The sequence below is a fragment of the Saccopteryx leptura genome, chromosome 2 (genome assembly GCF_036850995.1).
Source record: "Saccopteryx leptura isolate mSacLep1 chromosome 2, mSacLep1_pri_phased_curated, whole genome shotgun sequence".
Classification (NCBI taxonomy): domain Eukaryota; kingdom Metazoa; phylum Chordata; class Mammalia; order Chiroptera; family Emballonuridae; genus Saccopteryx; species Saccopteryx leptura.
This window is the reverse complement of record NC_089504.1, coordinates 107,634,183-107,654,844: the sequence shown is the minus strand read 5'-3', so window position 1 is coordinate 107,654,844 and position 20,662 is coordinate 107,634,183. Positions and strand designations below refer to the sequence as shown.

The following is a 20,662-nucleotide window of genomic DNA, read 5'->3' as shown; positions in this document are numbered from 1 at the left end:
TGGGCAGGTACATACAAAAAAATTAAACTAGACCACCAATTTAACCCTACAGAATAATAAACACAAAATGGATAAAAGATTTAAATGTAAGTTGCAAAACTATAAAAATCCTAGATAAAAACATAAGCAGGAGAACCTCAGATATCTCTTATAATAATATTTTTGCCAATATATCTTCTCAGTCAAGGAAAACAAAGGAAAAAATAAACAAATGGGACTACATGAAACTAAAAAGCCTTGACATAGCAAAAGAAACCATCAACAAAAACGATACATCTGATAAGGAGTTAATTTCCAAAATATATAAAGAACTTATACAACTCAACACTAGGAAGACAAACAACCCAATTAAAGAATGGGCAAAGGACCTGACTAGACACTTCTCCAAAGAGGACATACAGATGGCCAATAAACACATGAAAAAATGCTCAACTTCACTAATTATTAGAGAGATGCAAATTAAAACCACAGTGAGATGTAACCTCACACCTGTCAGAATGGCTACTACCAATATATCAACAAACAAGGCTAGTGAGAATGTGGAGAAAAGGTGGGGAGACACTCTGGTCCAGTCACTGTGGAAAAAAGTATAGAGTTTCCTCAAAAAAATATTAAAAATGGAGCTGCCATTTGACCCAGCAATCCCACTTCTGGTAATATATTCTAAGAAACAAACACTAATCCAAAAGAATATATGCATTCCTATATTCATTGCAGCATTATTTACAATAGCCAAGAACTGGAAATATTCCAAGTGAAGAATACCATTAAAATTAAAAAAGGAAGAAATAAAAGAAAGAAGTATACTTGAGGAAAACCAGGGGATAGACTTGAGCAAAGAACAAGCAATTTCGTCTAATGATACTGGAGATGGCTGTAGGAGGCCATGAGGAAAAAAAAAAAAAAAAAAAAAAGATTGACAAGTAGGGTAAAAAAATGACACTTTAAAAGCTCTGTACAAATAATTGAAAATTATGTTAGAAATTTGTGTCTGATGACCATGAATGGGTAAAATAAAAAGAAGTTAAATTGAAGGGAAGGGAGATTAGGTAGGAGGCAATGTCAGGCCCACCCCTTACAAATGGAAATAGGTGTAAAAGAAATATAAAACACATCAAAGAAGAAATGGCTCAACTTGCCAATCAGTTGGATTCAGGAATAAAAATTTTTACATAGTTTCAGTGTCTAAGAGGCAGAAGATGATAGAAGCACAGCCAAAAGCCATATAGTTGGTTTGGAGAACTGGTTTGAGAAGATGAAGGATTCTTAAGAAACATTCTAGAAGTGGTGAAGAATACAGTCTGAATGTGTAGAAGAGGGAACAGAATTGAATAATTGACCTAAAAGGTTAAGGCATGGGAAAGGACATGCTCAACAATGAGTGAATGGGAAGATGAGCAAGGGGCTAAGAACTTGGAATAACTCCATTTAAGAGTTGGAAATGGGAAGGAAAGAGAAAAGAAATCAGAGATTTAGGAGACGCTGATAAGGGTAGTAGAAACAAAACCAGAATAAAATTTTAATAGGGAATGTATGATCAAGATTTTTTCATACCACAGACAATGTTGTTTGGGCTATCTTTGACCACTGGTTATCTTTGCGAGTTTTTGGCACAATGTTGGTATTGTGAGAAAGGTTGCAGAAGGAATGGTAAAAGGTCAGGTAAGAGGAAAAGATCATGGAAAATACAGAAATAGCCCAAACTAATATTCCAGCTGTATAATCATCTATATGTAGCAAATATTACAGACCTTCCAACGTCTGCTTTGTGGGTCTTGAGTTTCCTATTGCTGCCATAATGAATCACTACAAATTTATGGGCACTGAATAAAACAAATTTATTTTCTAGTTTTGGAGGTCAAAAGATTTTAATAAATTAAAATCAAAGTGTCAGCAGGGCTGATTTTTTTTATTTTTCAACTTTGAGATATAATAACATTTTGTAAATTTAAAGTATATAACGTGATGATTTAATACATGTGGTTGAAATTTACTAAAATAGTATATCTTTAATGTTCTCACCACACACACACAACCACATCACCTCTCATACTTTTGTACCACCCCTGGTAACCACCATTCCACTATTTGTTCTTGGATTTATCTGGATAACCCAGAAAAATTTCCCTATCTCAAGAGCCTTAATCACATTTGCAAAGTCCTTTTTGCCTTGTTAGGTAACACATTCACACTTTTCAGTGAATAAAAAAAATATGGACATTTTTGAGGTGTCATTATATTGCCTACCACAAAAGCTAAGTTAAAATATTAGACACAGTTTTAAATTGACTTTGCCTTCATTCTCATCTATCAGTTTACGTTTGGGTTAAATAATATGAAATTAATTTATTAACTAAAAAATAACATTTTCAACAAAGAGTTTTTACACTAGTCTATTAGTTTCTGCTGAAAGATTTTTAAGTTAAATGTTAAAATTCTTGTTACAAAACTCCATTTAGTAATAGTTGGTAGCAGTAACTATAAGCTGATAGCTCTCTTCCAGTAGCACTATTTTGATAGGCTCTTTTTGTTGAAGCAGTATTCTATATTATAGAAATCACTCTTGGCAGCATCTTGTGCTATTATTTGCTTAATGTATTTTTAAATATAAAATGTTCTATTAAAGAGGCTTCAAAGCTCGATAAGGGTGTTTTCCTTTGTATACGTTTAAAATATGTTTGTTTTAACCTGATAATGTAAAGATTTATTTGCATTTCTCAAATTATTCAATCTATAGTTTTTTCCTCTATATATAGTTATTTTCTGTACAAAAATGAAGGAATAATGGGTGAAATAGCTATAAGATTAAATCAGATTATGTATGTAAAACAATCACCATGATAAGTAAGTCTACAATAAATTTTTAGCCTAATCCAAAATATATCTCATGAGATTGGCTCACTAATATTCAAACATATTTCTATAATTACTACAAATGAATAATAATATAGGTGGTGTTTCTTATTAAACATCATTTTATTTGGTTACTCGATACTGTAGAATAAAATTACTTTTTTCTTAAATAAGAAGCAGGGAGGCAGAGAGACAGACTCCCACATGTGCCCAACCGGAATCCACCCAGTAAGCCCACTAGGGGGCGATGCTCTGCCCATCTGGGGCTGTTGCTCCATTGTAACCAGAGCCATTTTAGCACCTGCAGTAAGGTCATGAACCCATTCTCAGTGAAGAGGGGGAAAGGTGGAGAAGCAGATAGATGGTCACTTCTCCTGTGTGCCCTGACTGGGAGTCAAACCCAGGACTTCCACATGCTAGGTCAAAACTCTATCACTGAGCGAAACAGCCAGGGTCTATAGAATCAATTTTTAATATGAGAATTCAATTCAAATAACTTCATTTAATTAAAAATGGTGATTTATATTATAATTGACTATTCGGTCAGATTTTCATATGGGTACACAAAATAACATTTTTTAAATTAATTCTATCTAAAGGTGCCAGGAGGTTATGAGTATTGACTGAAAGAAAATATAGAAGACAGCAGCACTGAGAGACAGACAGACAGGAACAGACAGGCAGGAAGGCAGAGAGAGATGAAGAGATAAGAAACATCAATTGTTCATTGTGGCCCCTTAGTTGTTCATTGATTTCTTTCTCATATGTGCCTTGACCAGGGGGGCTACAGCAGAGCAAGTGATCTCTTGCTCAAGCCAGAGACCTCAGGCTCAAACCAGTGACCTTAGGCTTCAAGCCAGTGACCTTTGTGCTCAAGCCAGTAATCATGGGGTCATGTCTCTGATTCCACGCTCAAGCCAGCGACCCCATGCTCAAGCCAGCAACTGCACACTCAAGCTGGTGAGCCCATTCTCAAGCTGGTGACCTTGGTTGTTTCAAACCTTGGTCCTCTGCATCCCAGGCCAATGCTCTATCTACTGCGCCACCGCCTGGTAAGCCAAAGGCAGTAGAACTTTAAAAATGCCACAAAATAAGCTTTCCAGTGGTTATACTTTACCTTCAAGTGGCACTATTTTATATTTCTTGCTGTAATCCTAACCAGAGAATAATTTACAAGTTTCAAAATGAATGATCATTATTAAAATACTGTCTCACCTGCAATAAATGCTTAGGTGCTCATACTGCTTGCTAGGATTTTAACTAAATCAAAAGAGGTAAGAAGCTTTTAACTGAGGTACTTTGAATGATATTGATCATATAAACTTAATTTAATTTACATTTTCTTTTAAAAAATTATTGTTGAGATTACAGAATGATAAGAAAATATATTTTTTGTCTAAGCTTATCTATAACATTCACACAAATATTTCTTTGGCTGAAACACAATTTTGGAAGTTGTGATTTTATACATCCTTAAGTTAACATCTAGTAGTCAATTATGAACTAGAATAATAATATGCACAGTTCTCATTCTACTCTATGAAGCTAAATACAGAGACAGCAAAAAGAGTGCGTTTTCTCAGTTTTGAAAGAAGTTAATATTTGTATTACTTTGTTAATTTATCAACATACTCCTGACTTGTGTCTAGCTGGCACACAATGTCCTTTCAGATTACAACAAGAAAATCTAATTATTTCTTCAGATTAATCTCAATAGTTGAATAATTCCTTTCCAGACAAAGTAAAGTCTTAAATATTTCCACAAGAACTTATTTTTCATAAGCATATGTGTAGGGGGTGCCAAATAAGAAAATGCATTAACTTTTAGTAGACAACTTGTATTAAAAATGTTTCATGGGCTCTACTGTTTGAAACAGAGCCTGTAAATCTGAAGCCTTTCTTCATCTAAAAATCATCTCTTCCCTCCCTCATTCCCACTCGCACACCCCCTGAACTCTCAGTGTATTCATCTCTTTCTTTTTATATGTCTTTCTGTGTGCATGTTTCATGTTCCATATTTACTCTAGCTCTCTCCACAACACTTAGTTCCATGTCTTGAATATAAAGAATTAGCTAACATTGAGTTCTGGCTGTGTGCTGGACGCCATTCTAAACTTGTTACTATGTTACCTCCTTTCTTCTTCAAAAGAGATGAAATGGGGGTGGCTCTCTATGGGAGAGCCTTTCTCTGGGTGCTCTCCCTCTCTTCCCCTCTCTCTCCCTACCTCTCTCTACTTACTAGCCTTCACTACCATTATGATATTACATTTGTTTTCATGTTTAATATCTGCCCCTCCCATTGTGCCCAAACATAATAGAACCCCTAGCATTTAATAGATGAGTAAAAACAGCCAATATTTATTAAACTTTTACTACGTACCAGGCATTGCTTCTTATTTTAAACTTCAAAAAAGACTGTGAGCTACCTACCAATTTATACCCACTTTAGAGATAAAGAAACTGAGGCAGAAAGATGTTAGACAACTTGCTCAAGGCCACATAGCTAGAAAATGGGGGAGCCAGGATTTAAAATAAAGGTCATACTCCAGAGCTATGCTTTGAATGAGTGAAGGAAGGAGTTAATGAACATAACAGCTTGGAGGGGCAGGGAATGCCATAATGAAGAAATGACATTTGACATATCTGGAAGGGCAACATAAAAAAATATAAAAAATAAAAACCCTAGGCAGAAGAAGCAACTTGGATAAAATAATGCAGAATAGAGCTTCTAGAGCATAACAGGTGCTCAATAAATAGGAATGAATGGGTGACTATCTATATAGTCCAGGAGGTAAAAGTTTTGCATATGTAAGCATTTTACTGCTCATGTTTTCTGCACGTGTTTGTTTGTTTTCTTTCAGTGCCACCGTGGGCCTTAATTGCCATAGCCATAGTCGCGGTCCTTTTAGTCCTGACCTGCTGCTTTTGTATCTGTAAGAAATGTTTGTTCAAAAAGAAAAACAAGAAGAAGGGGAAGGAAAAGGGAGGGAAGAATGCCATTAATATGAAAGACGTGAAAGACTTAGGGAAGACCATGAAAGATCAGGTAATGTATTCATTCTATATTTCCTCTTAGGTTATATTGGAAATTAACAAGTGGTTTATTATTTTTATGCCAGATAAGTATAGAAATAAACAATTTTGGCACATACCTCATTGTTGTAGAGATACTTCGCAATCCTTTCAGTCATTTTTTCAATATCCCAAGTGCAATGAACACATGTGACAGGGCTTTAGAGTCTTCTAAGCATATAAACCAAAAAAGGGCATCCATGATGGACCCATCCTTGAATGAGACCTGAATAGTCTGATTGCATCTACTTAGCTAGTCTTAATTGTGTTTAGAGTTTGAGAAATATAATAAAGAATGTCTGAGTGTCATCCTTCTCAGGTAGATCACTTTTCTAGCATTATCACTGTTCTTGATCATTGTTAATTAACTGAGTCTAAAGGTGTTTATCACACTTGATGAAAGCTACCCATCATATGTATCTATCAGCTCAATAACTAGTGCTCAGGAATAATGAGTTATACAGGGAAAGGTAGGAAAGTATGAGCTGGCCCTAAAGAATAGCACAAAATTTAAAGGCAAAATTCTTACTTCCTCTCATAGAGACAATTAAAACCATAACACGGATTATAAAATCTATCTGGCTGGGTTATTTACCCAAGCTTAAGGAAGATGTATTATCTATTTTTGCTAAATTACCTGAATGATTTGGTTCAGATTAGCTTACTATTAATAATTATAATGACTAAATTCCTCTTTATTTTTTGGAATCATATTTCTGAAAAATATTCTGGATATTTAAAAATAATATTTAATTAATATTTTAAAATCTAGAAAGACTTTTCAAAGAAATAACATTTTAATTATCAATATTTCCCTTCAAATAATTCAAAAGCTCTAGTCCCAAATAGCAACATATATAGACAGTTTTGTAAATTCCTCTTATAGTATTACTTTCTATTGAGTAAACTTTTAAATATGTGAGCCTCAGGAACAATTTAATCAACAAAGTCATTTTAGTGTATTTACATAGTTTCCTGGTTAATCACTCACTCAGGGCAATAACCTCTCTCCCCAGCTTAAATTTTAAACACTTTTTCTCAAAGACACAATTGTGTCTATCAAAACCTATTTCATGAAGGCTCATTTTTCACTCTCTGAACTGTTGTTTGGTTTCAGAGTTAGAGAATAAATATAAAGCTAGTGCTCACACTCAGAGAGCTGTGTCTTGAGCTTGGAGTAAGAAGGGCTATATTTTTTCTAAAAGTTTTTAATTACAGCAGCAAAAGCCGATGCACAAACATTCACCCACACATGTCTAATAAGGACTTGACTCTTTGTTACATAGAAAATGAAATTTTAAATCTTGTCTTGCTTTCTTTTAATGTTTCCGTAGCAAGCAGGACTTCATACAGATTCCTTTAAAGAACTAAACAACTTAAAAAAAAAAGCCAACAACTAAACAACTTATTGGAATAAGTGAAGAAACAAAACAATCTTCTGAACATACATGAAAGGAATAACTTCTACATGAGTTTAAGCTATGTAAAACAATATGTTGAAAATATAATACTATCATTCTCATAACTATGATAAGATTTAAATTCCAGTATCCTCAAATTTAAAAAAGCATGAAATAATATTAAATAACTATACTATTTCTAAGACAACAGATTTATATTTTACATTGTGAAATTTGTTCTGTATGATGTAAGACTATCGTTTGTAGAAGAGGAGTGGTTATTATCCTTGTTCTGACCTGGATAAATGACCATGATCTCAAAAGTTATAAATATAAGAATTGATTATAGTTCATTTTTCATTGATCACCTATTCCTTTGAAAGGGAAGAGAAGAAAAATTGAGTCAAATAAGGAAATACTAAGAAGTCAGTGACAGTTTGTAGTGATCTACTGTCAGAACATAGCATTTAGGATCTCTACCCCAAAAGGTATTAATTACTTTAAGTAGATCAGTTTGTCTATGTAGGATTTTATGTGTCTTATTTTGATATATGAACAATTAAATTAAATGTTTGGACAAGTAAAATTAGGCCCCCTGAGTAAGCAATTACACAACAGTAACTATGATACTTTTAGTCAGGCAGGCAAAGTAGCTAATAGTGGGTTCTTATCATTTTGTGAAGAGAAAAAATAAGGAAGCAAAATGTAATTCAAAGAGTTTAAGATGCTATATCACTTTTGATCATCAAAATTCAAATATCATTTGATCATACAAATTAACATAGCCTCAACACAAAGTAAAATTATTCTTAAAGATTTATATTTTCAGAATATTTTAAACAGAATATTGATATGAATATGGGAAGGCAATGTGCCTCTCATTTAAAAACAGATGTGAGAGGCGTTTTAGATATGACTACTTAAGAGACCTAGGCTCTAGGAAAACCAATAAGTTTGTACTATTTCAATTCATATAAAACTCACAGAAATTCAATTTTAGTGTTCATGCATACATGTCACTATGGTAAGATTTTTATAACTAAGGAAAAGTTTTTATATACTCTGCAATGACAATAAAAAATTAACTATAAATAGTGTCTGTCTACAGCAAAAGATGTATAAGATTTTTTGAATGCCTAAAAACTTGAGAATACTAAAAAGACAGAGGAACAATATCAACTCAGAAAGTCGTAGGACTGGAAAGGTCATTTCTCCACCATTTTTACTAATGTGTGTAGATACTTTAATTTTTATTTCTTCCTTCTATGTCCTCTGTATCTGTGTTGTGTCTCATGACTGTCTGGACTGTCCCTGGCGGTAGGTTTCCTCTGCTACTTAGATACACCTAAGTCCATGCTCGGATATATATATTTAGTGGCCTGGCCGCTGGGACTCTCCATCGGAGGGTGTACCATTCTGACACACATCAAGAGGCTGAACTAAATTGATTTTTTTTTAAGATGAAGGGTTCTCATATTAAATACTACTAACTGATTAAATAAATATTATTAGAAAGCTCACATTTTAAATTGATGGGCACAGAAAGATAATTCAGTCCTTTGTTGCTGTCTTTTTCCTGTGCCTCATCAAATCCAAATCTGAACAATTTAATTTAGAATGAGCAAGCGCTCCTTTTGATGGTTGTGAACTAAGCACCTTTTGAATGTTGAAGCAAGTCGGAAGCGTGTGCACTAAATCTTTGAAATTTAAAACAAGGTCGATGTTCCCACTACAGCTTTTTCTACAGCAATTTATCAAACTCGAAGAACTGAGTTTACAAGCTTTTTCCTCTGCATTTTGTTCCGTTGCGAGGAAAGTGGTACTGCTTTCAAGATATTATAATAGCTACTGATTTAATAGGCCTGAATTTAATGTGATAGTACAGAAAATGTCTTGGTTAGACTCGGCCTTTGGGACAAGAATAGACATAATCACTTCAGTGATGAACAGTGGCACCAAGAAATTATCAAAAATCTAGCCCTATTTCATGCAGAATAATTGCCGAGATGGTCCTGCACCTTTTATTAGGGCAAAACCCACTTAGGGAGAAGGAGATTTAATATCTCAGCTATTTCAAATTGCACTGGGCTGAAACATGATATGTAAATTGTCAGTTCTGAAAGAGACTTTTGAAAAAAGTATTTTAGTCCATGAAATTTTCCATTATGGTAGAGTAACATGCAGACTTTTCAGACAGAAGTGTATTAGTTTGCTATCACTTTCAAAAAACTAAAATCTGACAGGAAGGAAAATTCCTGAAGCTTCAGTTTTCTAAGCACATCCTCTGTAAGAGCAGTGCAGACTCCCACACAGCTCAGGTACTGAGAGGGCAAGGTGGCTTCCCAGTCCCAAGTCCTCGAACTCAGCTCAGGAGTCTTGTCTCGTCACTCTACTACCATATTTCTTTCAGTGATACCCCCTCAAGTTAAAAAAAAGTAATACAAAATTTTAAATAATTATATTGTTTCCTGCCTTTGGCTGTCAGTAAGTCAACATCCAAGTATAAATTACAATTTCCAAATTAAATGATATGCGGCTAACCAGACCTTTTAAGGTTTCTACACTGAAACATTCATGGTACTTTTCCATTTTCCCTACTCATTGTAGGCTCCTGAAATACTCTGAAGAAGCACAAAAAAGGAGCATCTCTGACTACAGCTCAACTCTCTGTTTATGTGATCTTTCCACCTAAACCGGGTCTATTAATGTGGTGCCACCGAGTCTCAGTATTGGGGGGTGAAATTGGAAATACTTGTCAGTTGAGGGTCTGAGGGTGCCAGTATGAAGCGCCACTGAGAGTCTCTGTTAATGGAGAAGAGAAAAATCTCTCAGCAGAGAAAAAAGACCGTGTATTCTGGGAGGAGGGGGCCGTGGAGCTGTGGTCTGATGATTCTGATCTCTTTCTGAAGGCTGGTTATTCTTCCTGCATTCAAGTTCTATAAGAACAGTCAGATTTCATTTGATTGCTGACAGGAGTTAAGATTCCCTTACTTTGACAGAGATATAAAGAAAGCAGTTACCACTCATATGTCTTAACTTGATTCCTGTTCAGTTCTAGAGTAATACACAGCAATGAAAATGCCATAACCAAAAACTAGGAGAGAATATTTTCTACATATTAATGCAACAGAAAGGTTGAAACCACTAAAATACAAAGTCTACAAATTGTTAAGAGGCAAACAATACAATAGAAAAAATAGCAATGGCTATATACTAGTAGTCTCCAGAAGAAAAAAATAAAAATGGTTTATATGAAGATTTAAAATGTTTGAAAACCTCACTAGTGGTTAGGAATATATAATTATCATTTTTAATTTTGAATAATAACCGTGCATTGATTTCTAATTCTTTTATCGATCCTTTAAAGCAATAAGAACACATATCCCTGGAAATAAAGATTTTAATATTTATAATCTTTATAACCTTTGATTATTTAGCAAATATTTGCACATATTGGGATAATATATTTTTTAATTTTTTAAAAGAGGGACATTTGAATATATTTTATGGAATAAGGAGCTTTCTAGTATTTCAGTTTATATTAAACTTAAGTTTTAGGTTATAAAAAATATATTCAACTGATATATATGATCTGAGCTTCGAGTTCAGCCCCATGATTTTTGTTTATTGATGAAAAATAAAATTTTATACCAATTTCAGTTTGGCAAAATTGTACACATAACTCTTTTTATCTTTTGATATCAAATGGACCCATAAATCAATTTAATTCAGCCTAGCTTTCTTTGGAGCTGTTATGAAAATAAAATGGTCAATTTAAATGGAAATGGGTAGATTTTTCTCTAAACATGCATTTGCTGGTAGCATGTTTTTCTTCTTTTCCAAAAATCATATAAATGTATATGCGAAACACAGGAAATTAGAATTTTCTGAGAATCACTTATTCAACTATTTTTTTCACAGGAAACAAGGCAAGAAAATGCCACACATTTCATATGAATTACTCCACTGCATGTAACAATGGTGTTTTACATGATGGTTAGCTTAAATCGCTTTAACGTACATGAATGTGAAATCTTGCCTGGTTAATAGCATGTTTTTCATACATCTAAGATAAGTAGTTTTAGAAGAGCCAAATATAATACCAAGTTGACATTTTCTTTGCAACAACTTTACATTTTTTGCTTGCAATATTCTCAGGGGCTTCTTCCATTGCTTTCATGTTGCTTGCTGATGGGGGGAATTCCGTGCACAAATGGAATTTAACAAAATATGTAAGCAGCAAATGTGAATGTGTGTCAGACAAACTGAGATTTCCAGCATCTTAGTGCTTGCTTCTGACAGCTTGGAAGTATGACCACAGGCCCAGTTTAATTTGGATTTTGATGAAAATTCTCTTGAATTCAAATACAATCCGTTTCCCTGCTCATAGGCCCTAAAGGACGATGATGCTGAAACTGGATTGACTGATGGGGAAGAAAAAGAAGAACCCAAAGAAGAGGAGAAATTGGGAAAACTTCAATATTCATTGGATTATGATTTCCAGAATAACCAGGTCTGAGGGGGGAGGGAATGTTTTCTAATTCCATTACATTTTCTGAAATTAGTAAGTAGAAATCAAAGCAAGATACTTCTTAAAACATTCTGTTGGCTGCAAGGGGGAAATGCAATTATCAAAGCTATTGATGAGAATTTCTAAGTACAGGCAGTTCCCTACTTGCTAATTTAACTTCTGGTAATTAGCATTCATAGTATTCAACTGATCACGTCTAACTTGTGATCGGCGGGCAGAATACAAATTAACTTGAAGCAGTCAGACTCATTCTGAAAGCTCCCAGCCACAGCTTGTCCACAACAGGTCCCTTAGTCTGAGCCAGAACACCCTTCCTTGCCCTCCATGAATTTAGATCCAAACAGGGTGAAGGGCTCTTTGACCCATTCAAGCCAAAGTTTTAAAACATAATGTAACAGTTTGATAAGGAATTAAAGATGGAAAATTGTAGTCCCTGAATTTCAAAGGCAGGAATGAATGACTTATCTAATAGCACTATTCTAGGTCTAATTCCTGATGCTAATGAGATAACAGTTCTAAAAGAGTAGAAAGACCAGAAACTTAATTTCTAGTGCCTATGACTGCTGCCCAAAGAGTGACAAAAAACTAAAGAACGTAACAAGATAGGCATTCAATTGGCTTCAATTTCTCAAGGAACCATGAAGTAACATCCAGATTAACAACATTATCTGCCTTTTATTGACTGCATCTTACAGTGGTCACACAAGGATAAATTCTATGGCATTGATGAATATATTCCTTGGCCTCCTGAATTGTTCAAAGAAATTTAAAAACTAGACAAGAATTGGTGGAACTGGCTGAGTTAGAGATCTGACTCTAATTCTCCAATTTGTTTTGCTTCCCTCATCATTTTGGGTGAGGAAGAACTAATAAACATGAGATAAATACAATTGCTACTAATTAGCATGTGTTAATTATTTCCAGTGTGATGAGAAATAGCCAAGAATAAATCAAATTCCAAGGTTCAGTTTTGGTAGCTAATGTCCAAACTCCATAAAGCTTTGAGAGCTCTCAACAGTTGCAGAAATTCTGGGCTTTATTTAGACAGTGACAGTTCAGATAATGTCTTCACTTTCTGAAGTTTCCAGGGGACTTCTCATGAAGAATAGGCTGATATGTTCTAACATATTAAAAATAATTTTATTTGATCAGCTTCATTACAGTCCTGGCTAGGTAATTCATAATACATTTTAGAAAGCTGCATATTGGTTACAGATACAGGTTTATAGCAATGGATTGATACAGATTTATAGGTACAACTTTTATAGTCAATAAAATAGGGCATTTGAGATCATTTCTATCACTTATACCAAAATTTGATCATCAGGACTTGGTTGGAAGCAAAACTTTTTTTTATATATTCTAGAGATGGTCAAGGTCAACTTATATTATCTTAGCATGTTACATGTTGTCCCGAAATTTAACCTGCCTTTCCATATGTATCCAATATTTTTCTGCCGGTTTATTCTAATTTTACATTTTCCAGTAGAAATCTGGTGGTATCTCATCCTGGTTAGTAATAACTTTTAAATTTCTAAGTTGGCTTTGAGTACTATAAACATCATTTTATAAAATGTTTTTAAGAAAATAATACACTGATGTTTTTTATCACCCAAATATATGAGCATGTTTATTGTTCCTTTTCTAGCAAACATAAAATTCAAAAAGGCATTTCATTTTGAGGATCTAGAAGATTCTAGCTGGTGAAACTTTAATATTATACACTGATTTTCAAAATGTTCTCAACTAATCCTACTTATAAAATGATTTATATGAATCATGGAAGATAAAGAGTGAGGATCTTCCCAGATAAGGATGTAATCAAATATATACATCTGTTACCAAAACTAAAAGACAACCCGGAAGTACTCTAATTCAGACCCTTCCATGATGGAGGGAACTGCAGTACATATCTCTCAGACAGAAGTCAGAGGGGGTTGGAAGAAGGGATTCCAACCCTTATCAACAAAATATCCCAAAATCTGAAAATGTAGATGATCTAGTTTTAAAGAGTTCAGGTATATTTCTAGAGCTTTCCCTGCCCAAAAGAATCTTGCTTATTCACATACAATCTAAAGGCAGATACTAATTTCTAATTTGGCAAAGCAAGAGACAAACTATTTGATTTACTAAACATGCCTGTATTATCTGATCCCTGTTTTAGCTGGTCTTTGATCATCTGTCTCTGTTTTGTATACCTACAATCTAGTACTCTTGTTGCTATTGTTGTATAATGATATTCCAAAGATACTGAAGCTTAAAAATGAAAACATAATCATTCAGGGTATTAATTCAGGTAAAAAAAAAAAAATAGAGCCAACCAAGCGAAATGCATTTAAAAACATGGTGGATCAGTTTTACATAAAATAGCTGGCTGAGGCAAGGGGTGAATTGTTTGCTTTTCTACTACATTGGCTAATAAGTCACAAACTCAAATTTTCAGGATCTGATGTAAAAATCTATGGTGTGACTGCAGTTACTATTAGTATATATCTTGAATAACAATAAGAGAGTCTACTTTTGTTTCCCATATGGGTTGAAAGCAGTCTGTTGACAGGAAATGTCTAGCGGCAGAACATCTAGAAAAGTTCACTCACAGCTTTGTTTTGTTTTGTTGCAAAAATATTAAAAATGCCAACCTATGCTCTCATTCATAGCAAGACATAGGAAGGTATCATTAAGAAAACAGACTTTAAAAAATGCTGATATTTTTGTATTTGAAAGAAAAAACAGAAACTTAGTCACACCTTTAAAAACCGTATCTGTTAATACTCCCTCCTTTTTTTGAACTACACTTCGTTGACTCCATGTCTTATAATAGCACACAGAATTTAATATATAGTAATCATTTTACTGACAGTTAAAACAAAAGTAGTCAGCACACAAGTAAAAGCTAGATATGATTTTTAAAAAAAAACTTGAAGATCTTATTTTTATCTCAAAATGGTACCTAATCTCTAAGGAATTTTTATTTAGTTGGTCTAAGGCTTTGGTTCAGAATAAAATTTTCCTACTTTATAATTATACACTTGGGATTGTTTAACAATTTATTCCTACTTACAAATCATGCCCTAGAAAGAAAAATAATGCACAAGTGCTTTTAGCAACTGGAAAGTTATTTGATTGCAAGTCTTTTGCAAATATGAATTCCATAGTTAACTGTAATCAGCAACCTTTTGAAAACCTCTTTTGTGTTTAAAATCAGGCTCTCTAGAGCCTGCATCTGTCATAACTGGTTTTCTGAAGTCTATATAGCTCACTTCATTTGCCTTCTCTGTTCAGATGCATAAGAGAAAAAAAAAATGTTTATTATAAGCAAAGAGAAAGAGGGAGAAATCACAATATGCAGCAATGTGAACAAATAAATCTTTTCCAAAATGCCCACCAATGTTTGTGTTTGCTGTATGCTGTTTATTTCAGCTGCTGGTAGGGATCATCCAGGCTGCTGAGCTGCCCGCCTTAGACATGGGGGGCACATCTGACCCCTATGTGAAAGTGTTTCTGCTGCCCGATAAAAAGAAGAAATTTGAGACAAAAGTCCACCGGAAGACCCTTAATCCTGTCTTCAATGAACAATTTACTTTCAAGGTATTGTTTTATACTTTCTGATACTTTTTCCTCTGTTGTTTTCGATAAAAGACTGATCTCATCCTGACACATACACTGAACAATCACTTGTTCAGAGGTTCAAGTGATTCTATTCAGAATTTTTACAGTTCTTATACTCCATCCACTGAGGATTTCACAGTGCATCTAGATTTGGTAAAAGGAGAATTCAGCTCGGCCATTTCAGAATAGAACGATGAACTGGAATATGACTCAGATGTCATATGCACATCTAAAAAGCGAGGTCAGCTTCAAGAATGTGCCAATAGGCTTAAGTATTTTCCCCTCTATAAAATAAAGTCAAAGAAATAATGAAATTATTTTTTTAAGTTGCAAAGTTCCTGAAAACAGACAAACCTTGTTGCAATCACAAAGGAAAGTGAGCTCTATTCATTGTTTAAATGGTGCAAATGGGTATTACTCATTGCAAACTTCTGTATCCACAGGGGCCAGTGGAGCACTCTAAAACCATTCCTCTTAACCTATCAATAAAAAGACAATGAACATACTGTCTTTATGCATTTATACTCTAGGTTCTTCCCTGGTGTCCTTTATCTTGTTAAGACACCTCAGTGGACAAACAGTAACAAAGAAGGATTCTGGCCATATAATAACTTGACAAGAAAATGTGTTCTGCAGGCCGCAGGCATCTCTACGTCCGCAAGTTCTGGAGCTCTTGTCTAGAAGTCATGCATAAAAATAGTGCTTTTGTGGATATATTGAATATGTGAAAAGTTTTTGTTTTGTTTTTATGACAGAGAGAGAGGCAGGGAGACGGACTGATAGGGACAGACAGGCAAGAAGGAGAGAGATGAGAAGCATCAATTATTTGTTGCAGCTCCTTTGTTGTTCATTTATTGCTTTCTCATATGTGCCTTGACCAGACGCTCCAGTAGAGCGAGCAACCCCTTGCTTAAACCAGCAACCTTGGGCTTCAAGCCAGTGACCTTTGGGCTCAAGCCAGCAACCATGAGGTCATGTCTATGATCTCACACTCAAGCCAGCGACCTCGCACTCAAGCTGGTAAGCCCGTGCTCAAGCCGGCAACTTTGGGGTTTCAAACCCGGGTCCTCTGCATCCTAGTCTGATGCTCTATCCACTGCACCACCACCTGATCAGGCAATATGTAAAAAGTTTTCAATGCATTACTTGAAACAATACATTTCTGAAAAATGACATGTATGTGACTACAACAGTAGGTCTATTCAAAGTGTCCTTTCCAAAGGCCAGCAGGAGAGAAAGTATGTGCCTCATGGTAGCAAACAGTCTGGTATGAAAGAAATGAGTGAAACTGAGGCCATGAGTCATTTCTTAGAACTATGTTTCCAATTTTATAAAGAGCAGTGTCTCTACTCACTGAAACTTTTGAGTTTTTAAGACAGAATTCCCTAATGTAAGTAATCCTATTAAAAGTTCAGTTTTCTATACCTAGAATAGTGGATTGACGATAGCAGTGTAAACATTCTGGACATACCTTATGAAGAGCTAATCAGTACAGTTGTTGTACCACAGAACATAAAATAAAAACTAAAAAATATTCCAAGTGTCGTGAAAAACTATTTAGTTGGTTATAATTTATAGCTGGGTTCATCAGTTCACAATGTAAAATGAAAGGAATTAGGAGTCAACTGAAGAGACAAAGACACTCATAACAAGCTAAATAACATAGACTTGAATTCACTCACAGTTAAGATGAGTGGCCAGCTAAGTCTAGGTTCTCACTTCAGTGGGGCCCCGAATGAACTTGCTTGGAGAGGCAGAGTGCTTCGTGGCAGTTGCCAAATGGTCATGGTAGGCAATGTGGAGCCTGGGTTGAAGTATCAGGAGACTGAGGATGGTTCCATGGCCTCCACCTCAGGCACTAGAATGGCTCCAACAGAGGCAGAGCATTGCCCCCTGGTGGGCTTGCCAAGTGGATCCCAATCAGGCGCATGCCGGAGTCTGTCTGACTGCCTCCCTGCTTCTAGCTTTGGAAAAATACAAAAAACAAAAACAAAAAAACAACTGACCTCTGGTGGTGCAGTGGATAAAAGCGTCAACTTGGAATGCTGAGGTCACCAGTTCAAAACCTCAAAGCACATATGGGAGTTGATGCTTCCTGTTCTTCCCCACATTATCTTTCTCTCTCTCCCTTCTGTCTAAAATGAATACTTTTTAAAAAAAACTCTGAGATTTCAGGAACAAGATAAAATGTTCAAGAGTTTATCCCTACTCTTAAATATCTTTCTTCCTTCCTTTTTTTCCCTTCTAAAATGGAAAAAGCATCGTGCCTACTTCTTTACTGTAGTATTTTAATCCGATTCCAAATAGATAACAAATGACAGAAAATAAAAAATTTTTGAAAAGCTAAAATTTCTTATACATATATCATCGAATATTCTTCCTTCTCCTTTCTTTCTTAATATGCAGAGTTGATTGACAAATGTTTGCTGGAGCATAAGATAACCATTTACACTGATAAAATAGAAAGTGTATGAAATTGATCAAACCTTCAATACAAGTCTAAACAATTTCTTAATTAGGCATTTCTATCCAGTTACTGAAGTGTATCTCACTTGGATTGCACTGCTTTCTCTGAATATTAAAAATGTCACTAATAAACCTCCCAACCCATAGCATCTGTCCCACATATATTTGAACAGCTGGAGACTTCATCAGTTCTTGACCCTTTGCCACCTCTCATCCTAAAGTATGTCACACCTAAGAATGAAATTCAAGATCTATAGTATCATGTATCCCTGATATTCAAAACATCAATATTCTAGTTAGCCCTTGTTAATCACTAAATTATTTTAGGGAGTACATGAGGTACCTTTTGAATTTCATTTAAATCCTTTTAAACTCCTAGAATAGCATTTAATTAGTCATTGCTACATTAAAATATGGCATCCAAGAGGCTTGAACGTTACCTAGCCCTGAGTAAGTAACACCCTAACAATATAACTTAGTCAAATAGCCTACAAGAAAAACTTATTTATATAATCAGATTGGCTTGGTTTGTTCTTATATTAATCTTAAAGTACTTATTTCATGACTAATAGTAGGATCTATTACTAATAATACTAACAGCTTATAGAACTTTGGGATGAAGTGACAAATTACTAAAGGAAGTCCCCACTTTCTCCCAAGTTATTTAAGCCGCAAGCAGTAAGTCAAATGATTCAATTTTTTAAAATATTTTATTTATTGATTTTACAGAGAGAGGACAAAGAGGAGAGTAGCAAGAAGTATCAAGTCATAGTTGCTCATTGCTTGCTTGTCATATGTGTCTTCACCAGGCAAGCCCAGGGTTTCCAACCAGCAACCTCAGAATCCCATGTCAATGCTCTACCCACTGCGCCACCACAGGCCAGGCAAATGACTCAATTTGAAGAAATACCCAAAGCATAATTATCTCCCTGATCTGTTTATCCACTATAAAACTAAGATTAAATACTGCACACAAGTAACATGTTCTAGGTATTTTTGTAACCACATTTTTATGCTCATCTTTTTTCATTTAAGGTGCCATACTCGGAACTGGGAGGCAAAACCCTGGTGATGGCCGTGTATGATTTTGATCGTTTCTCTAAGCATGACATCATTGGGGAATTTAAAGTGCCCATGAACACAGTGGATTTCGGTCACGTAACTGAGGAGTGGCGTGATCTGCAAAGCGCTGAGAAGGAAGAGGTAAGAAAAATATTAGTATTACTAATATAACAAACTACTCGCCAGTTCGACTCATGTAACCAACTGTTGAGAGATGCTCTTTACAAAAAGTGATATGTCCCCCAGCTGCTGACAGCTGGCAAAATAGGGTCAGGGGACTGCACAACCTCTTTAAAAAGTATATAGGTGTTCTGGGTGTTATTTGAAAGAAAAGAGAAAAGTTTGTGTATCAGGTCTATGGACAACTCCCTGAAGAGACAGAAAAAGAGAAAAAATAATGTTTCTAAAAGCTTGCCAAATGCCATACACACACCTGCTTCTTTGAAAGGAAAATAAAAATATCATTCTATTCTTTGTATTTCGCCACAATCGTTCTATACTCCTACATAGGTTTTATATCCATTAAATAGAATAAAATGTCAGTCTTTTCTTGATTATTTCTGTGTATCACAGACAGTTCATTGTTTCCCCTGAAGATATCAAAGCATGATGGGTGAAACATCACATATAACTCACAGAGTCTGATATTAAATCCACTTCTTAAATAACTCACATTTTTATCATAGTCTTCATATTGTTTTCTCCCAGCTTTAATAGTTCAACCCAGGATTTTTCTGTGACTTAAAAAGGGAAGCCCACTATCCTTAGTGCATTTAAACTGCATCATAATTCTATTTGACTATGAGATGCCCGCCTGGCATCTGCGTTTTCCTTCGAGAATGTCTCAGGAGGCCGATATCAGCTTCTCTGAACTCTTAAAGCAATGCCTTATGCAGTCATTTTTTTGGATCCTGACATACATTTATAATTACCCAAGCCTCAGAGAAACTGTCCCAAGTTCATCACCTGGAAACTCTCTCAGTTCGAGGTTTTCTGTGACCAGTATAATGATGTGAGGTTTTAGAACAGACTTGTGATTGTGGTACCAAAGTGGAATTTTATTAGTAGCCTAAAATTATTTGGTCATACAAAAGGAACTCAAATTATTGGAGTTAAGCTCTGCTTTCTTTCTGGAAGAAAAATATATATAACAATCAAATAGGTTAGTCAAAATTAGATCCTGGGATATTGAGTTAGATTTAGTTCTACTATGGACTTTTAAGAACAACCCAATGATCATATTGAATTTTTAAATTTTACGAGTTTTATAAGTAGTCCTTCCCTATGAGTAAACTAGTATCCACTTTAAGTCGAATGTCTGTATGAAAAGAGAAGATTTAATAATTCGATTGTAATGTTTCTAATTGTTTAACAAAGCAGTGAGCTGTTTCACTGAACTTTCATATTTTACTGAAATGTTTGGCTCTGTGTAAATTCCTTGCAGCTTAGGGAGATGGCGCAAAGTAGGACAACTAATATTTACCAACTAATTGGTTTTTTTTCGTTGGCTGGTTTTTGGTTGGCTTGTTGGTTGAATATCAGAATATGATTGACTTGTGCTTCACAATGTCCACCCGGCCAGCCTGCGTGGCTCCTGCTACTGACCTTGACCTCGTTACTATCAGTGGCCTGAAATTCCAACATCGCACACCACTGGGTTCCTGAAAAG

General features: G+C 34.9%; 1 protein-coding gene across 2 annotated transcripts in view; it reads left to right on the top strand.

Moving 5' to 3' along the window:
- The window catches only part of SYT1 (synaptotagmin 1), a 572,761-nt gene that overhangs the window by 407,960 nt on the left and 144,139 nt on the right, over positions 1–20,662 (top strand). The window contains exons 5-8 of one of the 2 annotated variants that reach the window (XM_066368502.1): positions 5,715–5,899; positions 11,725–11,838; positions 15,277–15,444; positions 18,967–19,134. In XM_066368502.1, coding sequence (XP_066224599.1) covers positions 5,715–5,899; positions 11,725–11,838; positions 15,277–15,444; positions 18,967–19,134 — 635 coding nt within the window. Of the gene's footprint in view, positions 1–5,714; positions 5,900–11,715; positions 11,839–15,276; positions 15,445–18,966; positions 19,135–20,662 lie in introns of both variants that reach the window. The other variant, XM_066368501.1, reaches the window with a different exon arrangement.